This window comes from Micropterus salmoides, unplaced genomic scaffold (assembly GCF_014851395.1).
Source record: "Micropterus salmoides isolate LMB-PRFRI ecotype aquatic unplaced genomic scaffold, ASM1485139v1 Ms_hic_scaffold_12, whole genome shotgun sequence".
In the NCBI taxonomy this organism is placed as follows: Eukaryota; Metazoa; Chordata; class Actinopteri; order Centrarchiformes; family Centrarchidae; genus Micropterus; species Micropterus salmoides.
In genome coordinates, this window is record NW_024040263.1 from 33,835,354 (window position 1) to 33,846,499 (window position 11,146).

Here is an 11,146-nt window from a genome sequence, read left to right on the forward strand (position 1 = left end):
GGCCACTAACAGACAGGGGAAACCTCCTTCCTGTTGCTGTGCATTACCACTACCAATCCACTAGATGGTGCTGTTGCTAACTTACTGCGGTCCTAGAACTGCTGTCCTAGGATTGCGAGGGTCCTGAAACTGGAAACTGCAGCCAATGACAATATTGGCTCAAGCAGCCGTTTGCTGAATGTAGCTTGTCAATGTCACTTGTCGTGAACCGACCAATCACAGCCTGGATCGGACGGGACATTTAAAGATATTGACAGATGCTGGGGACAGGTCAGAATCTGAATGTCTCTATCTATTTTTGAAAGCTTTTGTTAAAAGTGTTCTGAAAAACAGCAACAAGAACAAATGAAAACATGCAATGCAACTGAAATATAGAAGAAACTGCATTATATTCCTTTATATTTTGAATTGTCACCTGCTACCTTAATTATGTTTCCCTTCATTTAAATAAGACATTTCCACCATAAATTTGTGCAGAAAATATCTCCAGAATGCAGGGAATTAATTCATTAATGCTCAAAGTTTTCTGGGGGAGGATCACCAGACCCCCCACTGATATATTTCAGCATCGAATTATTCAAAATACTGTTAAAATATCTTCTCGTCTTGTTCTCGTGACTCAAATTTGTCATCGCACCCCTAATCTGAGCCCTTATGTCTTCACCACTTTACAGCACAAAGTGATGTGCCATCAGCAAATTTTTTGAAATGTTGAACTCGTCGTTCTGCATGAATGTTTATGATTATGACAAGTTAGTACTTGGCATTAACAAATCAGAGACTAACGACCATGTAGAGCATTTTTCTTGCACAATAATTCAATGAATGACAAGCAGGCAGACTATCCAAGTGTGATCTGTAAATATATTAATATTATACTAAGATTTTACTTTGTATTTAATGTTATAATAGTTACTAGTTTCACCTTGAGGTTGAGGACAGTGGGGGGAGGGGGTACTTGCACCTTTTTTTCCCCACTTCAAGCTGTTTCAGGAGAATCCATTTCTCCTCCAACAAACAGGCTTGAAAGAATCTTAATGTCTGCACTCTTTTGAAGGTCTTTTTGTGATTTAAATAATCGCTCCCTCTTTCCTTTTTTTTGGTGTTGTACCCCCTCACTATATGTACGTTTGTATCCTTTATTTCTTATGCAATGTTGATGATAATTACACACTTTACTTCATCTAGTTACAATAATCAACTATTACATTGAGAATTGTTGATGCAGCGGTTTATGAATTCTATTTTATTCATTAAGTAAAATTCTGAATTAATAAAACAATGTAAATAAAAAGATTTCATCTTAAGGATTTTGTAAACTGACTTTTTAAATTTTACAGTCGCTCTGTAAAAATATCCAACGTTCTGCAACATATCAGTTATCTGATAAACTAATAAATGTGCAGCTGTTACTGAATCTGATTCTTAGGGAGGAACATGTGGGATTATTTAGGACCAAACTGTGTTCTCTGAGACATCAGCTGTACCACAGGTTTCTGAGGAAATCTGCTCCACAGGGTTTTATTGAAAGACTACTTTACTTTCACTACATTTACAGCAGTTTGATAAACTCTCATTATTTACGTCCTTAAAACTCAGGAAGTCTTTAATTCACTGGTTCTCTGTCAGATCAGATATGACAACTTCATGTTAAACACATCAGCAGAAACAAAATACAATGGAAACTACAGCATTTCATCATCATCATCATCATCTATCTCTGTTGTTCTACAGTCACACAGACCTTCACTGGTAAAACCTTCAGTGGGAGTTTATCCCAAGAGTTAATAAATGGAAACATCCTGTCAGTGAAAGTGTGTGTGAAGGTGTGTATGTGTGTGTTAGTATCAGGATCAGAGAACGACAGCTTTCCTCTGTTCCAGTCCAGATTCACTCTGATCCTCTGGAGCTTCTTCTGCACACTGAGATCAGTGGATGGAGCTGATGGTGACAGTGCTGAGTATTCACCTATAAAGAACCTTATTGTCCATAATCCAGACCGTATGTCCCCCTTCCTCTGGACAGACTCTGCTAACACACCCAGTGACCAGTCTGTTCTGTCTCTAACCTCGACATCCCAGCTCTGAGTCCCTGAGTTAAAGCCCTCAGAGCCCAGGACAGAGCAGGAACCAAACCTCTCTGGATTGTCAGGAAGCTGCTGTCTCTCTCCTCCTCGTCTCACACTGGTCAGATCTTCAGACAGGATCAGTTCTGGATCAGCAGTGTTTGGGTCCAGAATGAGAGGAGAGTAGGAGACCATGTCCTTCATCTTGTTCCAGATGTTGAAGGTCAGGTTGCCCAGGTGTTTGGCCTGGTCTATCAGAGCTCCTGAGGGCAGCTGTGGATCATCCAGCAGGGGGCGCTGCTGGACTCTTTCCACTGCAGCCTTGTAGTTGAGCAGGAATGAGACGTCTTCAGCTCTCAGCTCCTCCTCTGTGGCTCTGACTGTGTCTGAAAGAGCTGCTATCTCTCTGCTCAGAGCCTCCATCTTCTCCTTCATCATCTGACTCTTCTGCTCCTCTTCCTCCCTCAGTGCAGCCATCCTGGCCTCCTCTTCCTCCTCTAGAAACTGCTGAAGCTTCTTAAACTGCTCCTTAATCTGCCTCTCTGTGTGTCGGGCCTGGACCTTCATGTGTTCTGCTGTTTGATCAAACTCCACTTTAACTCGTTCACAAACCTTTAACTTCTTTTTTAAGGGCTCCAGAGTTTCCTGAAGTTCCTTCTTGTGTTGTCGTGCAGCTTCATCGATGGGTCTGAATCTGTGGTTGATGTGTTTTTCTGAATCTCTGCAGATGAGACACACTGGCTGCTGATGGTCCAGACAGAAGAGTTTGAGTTTCTCAGAGTGCAGACTGCAGAGAGCCTCTGAAGCTCTCTGATCTCTCTCCTGTAGGAAACTCTCACACAGGCTCTTTAAAGCCAGATTAGGAGGCATGAAGCTCTTTGAATGTCTCCTCTTACAAACTGGACAGTCCTGACTTCCTCTCTCTGTCCACCAGCTCTGCAGACAGCCTTTACAGAAGCTGTGGCAACATGACAGGATGACAGGATCTTTAAAGATGTCCTGGCAGACAGGACAGCAGAGATCTTCCTCTAATCTGGAAGCCATTTAGTCTCTGAGTGAAGCTGAAGTCACAGCAGCAGACGCTCAGACAGGAAACAGTCAGCCACTCCCTCCTTCAGTAACGGCCCTGAAAGTTACCTTCACTTTGAGTCTTTGTTCTCGTCAAACTCTTGTTCAGTTTGTGGATTCATCAGCAGGTTGAAGTGCTCGTATTCCCAGTGTTCCCAGTATTCCCAGTATCCCTCCTGTAGCTGTCCTCTCTCAGTGGAAGTGCTGGTTCTGGTCTGAAGGGGAGTCTTACCGTCTGACTCTCAGTGTGTCTCGTCTCAGTGAGGCAGAATAACAACCTGTTTCCTGGTTTGTCTCAGGTGAGTCAGGTGAGGGTCAAAGTCTCTATGTATGTATGAAAACACAGGATTGGCTCTTATTTTTCCATCTGCAGTAACAATAAAATCTCCAGATAATCCTGTCTTGTTAGTAGATTGTGACGGAGCTCAGCTGACTGGAACACATGGGAATTATGACTTTAGAACATTTTGAAATGAGAAGAGTTCAAATAGAGAGTTTAAAGAAATGAATGTGTAGTTATGTGTTGTTCCTTTCTTAGTGTAACACTGTTCTGGATGCATTTCCCCACAACAACAGAAGGCAGCGTTGAACTTTTTCACGCTCTGTTTTGTCCTTTTACCTTCTAAATGAAATAATTGTGAACAGGTGGATAATCTGTGAGAGAAACAGCTGCTGTTTGTAGATGCTCTACACTACTTAGTACTAAAACAATGCAGCCCTAACAGTGAACTGAAATATACATTAAAAAGTACTTTTACAACTACATTTTCAAAAAACTTCACATGATATCTGTTTGTACAGCAAGATTATGGAACACTCCCTGCTTCCTCACATCACAACCACCTCCTCCAACTGCGTCTTCTGCTATCTATGACGTAGTCACCAGGAACTCAGCTTCTAACCACAGGTCAGTGGTTGTGATCCATTCTGTCGATAACATTTGAAAAGGCTCCACCAGCCGCACTGACACAATTTTACGTGCATTCACGGTAGCGGAGGGATAAACTGGAAGTTCTTATTCTTATTCTTTATGGAATTTTATTGGCTGTTGGCATGCAACCAAATGGTGCATTACCGCCACCAACTGGTATGGAGTGTGGATCTGAATGACTACTACTTATTTTATACCAGACAAAACAAAGCAAAACAAACTCAACAAAACAAAAATAAGACTCGATCCTGTCAATCATATTGATTAATCTAAGATAATGAAAAACAATTCCATAGCACTTATCTCTTGAGTTCTTTCTAAGAATTACTATTAAATCAAAGTGTATTCTTTCCATTCTAAGATTTTGGATCATATCCCTCTGTTTTCTCTCATACTTCTTACAGTGTACCATGACGTGTTCGATTGTTCACAGTAGTCAGCTCTGCCGGTGTTATGTTTGCCTATTTTGAATAAAGTACTGTTTAATCCTCTGTGCCCAAATCTAAGTCTTGATATAAGTGTCTCTTCTCTCCTGTTTCTTCCTGCACATCTCATTTCTCCCACTCTCCTCTGAATTTTGTAAAACCACCGTCCTTTCCTCTCTTCCTCCCATTGCTTTTGCCACCTTTCCTTCAGCTTCTGTTTAATAATGCTCTTTATTTCCATCTTACTGATGCTGACTGCCACATCAACGGGTTCTCTTTTTGTGGCCTCCTTTGCAGCCTTATCTGTCATTTCATTTCCTTTGATTCCAATATGTGCTGGCACCCACAAAAATATGACTGCAATGCCCATCATTTGAATTCTATATAATGTTTGCTGTATTTCTATCTGCTCTACTGAGTGACTGCTCTGTAAACTGATTAGTGATGAAGTTGAATCTGAACAAATAATCACTCTCATTGGTCTTATTTCTTCTATCCATTGCACTGCTAATAGAATTGCTAGCATTTCCCCTGTGTATACTGATACATTATCACTGATCATCTTTCCTATTGCAATATGAAACTCTGGAACAATAAAAGCTACTCCTGTCTTGTTAACTAAAACCCAAACGCAACGCTCAGAGGGAAGGAGGTTTTATTGTGGGTTCACGGATGGGGCTAGGGAAGAGGTGAGGGAGGAGAGGTGGACGCCGGGGACGCGGGTATGGAGGACCAAGGAGCAGGCGAGGCACAGGTGGTGAGGCGAGGAGCAGGGAGGTGCCGGGAGGGCGCCGTGGAAGAAGCCCGAGAGGAGAGGACCGCAGGATGAGCCCAGCCGACTGAACGGAAGACGAGGGTGAGTGAACCTGGGAGGGAAAACAGACAGAAAGACAGGGTTAGTGACTGGAGCGACTAAATGCAGGGAAAATGAGAAAAAACAAAGAACATGAGAGCCTGGACATAGAGGTGGCACCGGGTAAGGAGCAACGATGATCAAGCGAGGATGGTGTGGAGAACCGGGGTTGAAATACAGGCAGGGATGAGGTCGATTACTGGCAGGTGTGGCAGGCTGACGAGGTGGCTGATGAGGTGCAGGTGCAGGTAGTTGGCTGGGCTCAGGAGCCGAGGGAGAGAGGAAGAGAACACAGGGAGGCAGGCAGAGCAAAACAATGGGTGAAATAATGTGAGAAAAAAGAGGGAAACCAGGACACTCACCGTCAGCTGGGCTGTCCCCACAACAGGTAACTATTAATATATGCCGGGGGTGGTGATGGCACAATGGATAAAACACATGCCTTTGGTGTGACAGACCTGGGTTCAATCCCCCACTGTGACCCGTCCACCATTGTGTCCCTGAGCAAGACACTTAACCCCTTGTTGCTCCAGAGGCGTGTGACCTCTGACATGTGTAGCAATTGTAAGTCTCTTTGGATAAAAGCGTCAGCTGAAAGAATAAATGTAAATGTCTGTATAGTATGTGAATTCAAAATAAACTCCTTGTCCTTGTTTTTCTTTTCTAACAGTGTAAGATCTACTGTTGCTTCAGGTAGTACCCAAGGTGGTACTGTTGGACTGTGTTGCTTTTTGTATAACTGTCCACCCAAAGCTTTTTGTCTCCCTCCTCTCCTTTTCCCAACAAGATTTTAAAGTGCTTTGTGCTGGATGATCTTCACTATGGCCCTGTAAATTAACCCAATAGTTTAGAGAGAGCTGTATTCTTCTCAAGTCAAGGGGCATTTCTCCCATTTCCACCTGTAGTGCTGCCGTTGGAGTTGTTTTAAATGCCCCTGTGCATGATCTCAAAGCCTGAAACTGAATGTTGTCTAACTTTTTTAGAGATGCGCTTGATGTAAATTGCCTTCGGTGCTCTTCTGTCAGCCCCCAATCACTTCCCACCAAACACCTCATTACATTTAACACCTTCCTACATTTGTCCAATACATTCTGGATATGTACACCCCATGTTATTCCCTCATCAAACCATAACCCAAAAAAGTCTTTCACTCTTTCTAATTCTTGATGATATAAATTTAGTTTTACCTCAGTACCTATTCTTTTCTTTGTAAAAAACATTGTCTTTGTCCTATCTAAAACATCATTAATTGTTATGGAGAATAATAAAGGACTTATTATGCTTCCTTGAGGTGTTCCGTTCTCAACAACATATTTTCTTGAGTAACTCTTCCCTATTTTAACTCGTATTAGTCTCCCTCGTAAAAAGTCCTTAATCCATCTATATATCGTCCTTTGATTCCTAATTGAGACAGTCTAATTAACAATCCTTCTCTCCACATCATATCGTATGCCTTTACTATGTCAAAGAAGACAGCCACTACACTTTCTCTGCTTACTTGTGCCTTTCTAATTTCATATTCTAAACATACAGCTGGATCCATTGTATTTCTTCCTTTCCTAAAGCCACTTTTGGTATTTGGCTATATATCCTTTCTTTTCCATATAGTATGTTAACCTTTCATTTTCTCCATTATTTTACATATGTTGGATGTTAAAGCAATTGGTCTATAATTCCCCGGATTTGTACAGTCTTTTCCTGGTTTGCGTATTGGCACTACCAGAGCCTCCTTGGCAGTTTCCCATCCTCCCATACTTTATTATATAGTTATAGTAATACATCTTTTGAATTTTCACTGAGCTGGTTTATCACTATATAACAAATCCGAACATTTCCTGGTGCCGACATCTTGTTTTTCTGGAGAGTGCGTTTTAGTTCTGTCATTGTAAAGGGTTTGTTTAGCAGGTCATTAGAATTTTCTTCTTGTTGTAACTCTTCACTCTCTCTTACTGTAGTTTCCCTCCCTCTTTTTCCCTCTTCACTAATAGTATTTGAACTGTGAATTGTTACAAAAGTTTTAGCCAGCATCTCTGCTTTCTCCTCATCTCTCACTGCTATTGTTTATTGTTAGAATATTTTTATCCCATTCATTCTTTTTATCATCCCCCAAACTTTACCAATGTCTGTCTCCCTTCCTACTGAGCAACAAAATTTCCTCCAATATTCTTTCTTTGCACTTTTTATGATTCTCCTTACATTTGCTTGTAACTTTTTATATTCAATAAGATTCTGAAAACAGTGATTCCTTTTTAATGCTTTAAAAGCTTTATTTTGAGATTTTATCGCTCTTTCACCTTCCTTTGTCCACCATGGTACAATCTTTTGTGCTTACCTGCCTTCTTTTTTATTGACCTCTCTGCAGCCTCTAGAACAACTTTACAAAATGAAACATTTAAATTATCAGCATCTTTATTTCTATCAATTTTTCCAATTTCTTTGATCACTAATACTCCTAAATTTATCCCATTCCGCACTACTGAATGACCATTTCTGAAGTCCTATTGTTTCATATTCCTCTAGACTCAAACCTACTACTATTACAATGAGATAATGGTCACTTCCTACTGTCGTTCCTTTAACTACTTCCCATGTGCATCTGCCTGCTAATGAATCTGACACTATTGTAAGATCTAGTGCTGTTTCTGTACCAGTTCTGATATTATTTCTTGTGCCACTTCCATCATTTAAACACAATAAATTTGTCATCTCCATCACCTCCTCAATCATCATTCCATTAGTATCATTACAGTTACCCCATAATGTGCTATGGGCACTAAAATCCCCACAGCAGATCACCTTCCCTACTAACTGTATCACCAGTTCCTCCATGACAACTTATTACATGGATTATAAGTTAACAACTTTGATATTTCCTTCTCTAGTCCATACTTCAATTATTAAATATTCCAACTCTTTTCCTTTCCCTAAAACTCTATATTGCATTCCCTGTTTTATAAATATTATACATCCTCCTCCACTACTCTCCCCTCTATCTCTACAGATGCTATCATATCATTTAATAACAAACTCTAATTCTGATTAAAGCCATGTTTCTTGAACGCATATGATTTCTGGTTTATTTTTCAAATCTTTAATAAATCTCTTAAACTTCTGACCATTTGCTATTAAGCTTCTTGCATTCCATTGTACAATAATCAGCTCGCTTATCACCTGGGCCTCCTGCTTTCCCGTCTGCTTTAAGTCTTGTTTTGATTTGCTCCCAAGATACATCTTTTATGCCCAAAAACTTCTCAGCTCTCTTAACTATTAGTTTAACTTTCTCGGTTTTGTGTTTAACTTGATCAGTACAATTGATCACATGGGCCACAAACAAAATAATCTTATCCACTGACAGTTCTGTATTTGTTTTCTCTGTTTGACCTGCGTCTATTCTCGAAACCTGGATAACTTTGTCAGTATCAACCCTTCCTCTTTGTCTTTGTACTTTCTTCACTGCTTCTGCATAACTTATGTTGTTAACTGTTTTAACCTGCTGTATTTTCACAGCCCTCTTCCTGACTTTACATCCACCATATGTTACCTTGTGTTGGCCACCACAATTACAACATTTATCCTGCACATTTTCCTTACATTCTTCCACTCTGTTCTCACCTCCGCATTTAGGACATCTCTGCCTCCCTTTGCAAACTGCTGCTATATGCCCATACCTCTGGCATTTGTAACAGCATAGTGGCGAAGGAATATAGGGCCTAACTGGAAAGCTCATGCATCCTACTTTCACCTTTTCTGGAAGTAAGGACTCCTGAAACTCCAGAAGAACCGACAAGTTCCCAACCCTTTTACAATTTATTGTTCTCAACAGTCTTTTAATTCTACTCACCTCGCCTACACTAATACTGCGCTTGAGTTTGTCCAAGTCTTCTTCTACAGCTATCCCTGTTATCTCTCCCCTTGTTACTCTACTCTCACCCAAAGTCTTTCTCTCACTAATAATTTTCTTGCACACACTTTCGACTTGCAAGGCTTTATTTTTCTGTTCCTCCGTTTTGCATGTTATCAACAAGCTTCCGTCTCTCAAAATCTTTACCATTTCCACATCTCCTAGCCTCTTTTTTAATTCCCTAGATACTGCTATCGTACTTAAACTTACTTATGACAGAATTGTTCTTTGTGGCGATTTTAATATTCATGTTGATGACCCCAACAATGTTAATGCAACTGACTTTTTAAATATGGCCACTTCTTTTAACTTCAAACAACATGTCAAAGGGCAAACACATAACCGTGGTCATACACTGGACTTGGTTTTTACCCTGGGTGTCAGCATTTCCTCTGTGGAATTAGTGGACATGACCATATCTGACCACAGATGTATTGTTTTTAGCTGCGATTCGCCTGTTACTCATGCCGCCTCACCAAGCTCCGTGTGTTCTCGCATCTTTAATGAACAAAGTGTTTCAAAGTTTTGCGCATTCGTTCAGAGCCAAAGCCAACACCTGTCTGATTCCAACACCAACAATCTGGTCGATCACTTCAATCATATCTGCTTGTCGTCACTAAATATTACTGCTCCTCTAAAGGTTAGGCCTCCGTCTAAAGCTAGTAAGCAACCCTGGATAAATGACAGCATTCGCAGCCTCAAAAGGGAATGCAGGAAAGCAGAGCGCAGATGGAAAAAATCCAGTCTCCAAGTCCATTACCTCAGTCTGAAGGATTTATTAATTAACTACAATAACATGGTTAAGGATGCGAGAACACACTATTTTTCTGAACTCATTACTGCACAAACACAATCCCAGGTTTCTGTTTAAGACTGTGGATCAGCTGGTAAACCCAACCCCTCCTTGTGCCTCAGCTGGAAGTAATGATGACTGTGAATTGTTTTTATTTATTTTACCAATAAGGTGGTGTCAATCAGAGCCTCTATTACCCCCGCGGCCTCTTACTCAGAGGTTCCTCACCAGCAACAACAGAGTTTTAACCAGTTTTATCCCATCAACTTGTCTGAGCTTTTAAAAACAGTATCACAAATGAGAGTGTCCTCCAGCCCACTTGATGTAATACCTACAAAATCTTTACTGAAAATAATGGATTCTGTTGGGCCCCATTTGATCTCTGTTTTCAACAGCTCCCTATCTACTGGTTGTGTCCCTGATTATTTTAAAACGGCTTGCGTGAACCCACTTTTAAAGAAACCTGGTTTAGATCCCTCCCTCCCGCATAATTTTAGACCAATTTCAAAACTGCCTTTTATTGCAAAGATTCTAGAAAGAATTGTGTCCAAACAGCTGCTCACTGTACTGGAAAATAACAAATCATTTGAAAAGTTTCAGTCTGGTTTTAGGAAGTACCACAGCACTGAGACTGCCCTGCTTAAAGTCACCAATGACCTTTTAATGTCTGCTGATGAAGGCATGTGCTCAGTCCTGGTACTCCTGGACCTTAGCGCTGCTTTTGACACCATTGATCACAACATCATGTTAGACAGACTGAGGCACTGGGTGGGGATCTCTGGTACTGCCCTAGAATGGTTTTCATCCTACCTGTCAAATAGGAAGTTTTGCGTGTCTGTAAACAACTATGTCTCTTCGTTCTGTCCAGTTAAATATGGTGTGCCTCAGGGGTCGGTCTTTCGAGCAGCACACCACAAAGCTTGTTCAATCATGTTTTTATCAACTTAGAAATATAGCTAAAATTCGATCTATGTTAACTTTTAAGGACACCGAGACCATTTTACACGCCTTCATCTCATCACGCCTGGATTATTGCAACAGCCTTTTCACCTGTTTAACCAAAAAATCTATTGATCGACTCCAGACTGTCCAGAACTCAGCTGCCAGGCT

The 11,146-nt window shown here is 40.9% G+C and overlaps 1 protein-coding gene across 1 annotated transcript; it reads right to left on the reverse strand.

Annotated features, from left to right (window-relative positions):
• Nucleotides 1-1,647: 1,647 nt before the first annotated feature.
• On the reverse strand, nucleotides 1,648-3,442 carry LOC119899966 (nuclear factor 7, brain-like). Its single transcript, XM_038714794.1, has one exon. It carries the CDS (start codon nucleotides 3,107-3,109, stop codon nucleotides 1,715-1,717), a length of 1,395 nt encoding a protein of 464 aa, XP_038570722.1. The 5' UTR covers nucleotides 3,110-3,442; the 3' UTR covers nucleotides 1,648-1,714.
• Between the last annotated feature and the right edge of the window lie 7,704 nt (nucleotides 3,443-11,146).

Excerpts from the sequence above, each read along its gene's own strand:
- LOC119899966 (XM_038714794.1), bottom strand. The coding sequence starts at position 3,109 with ATGGCTTCCAGATTAGAGGAAGATCTCTGCTGTCCTGTCTGCCAGGAC.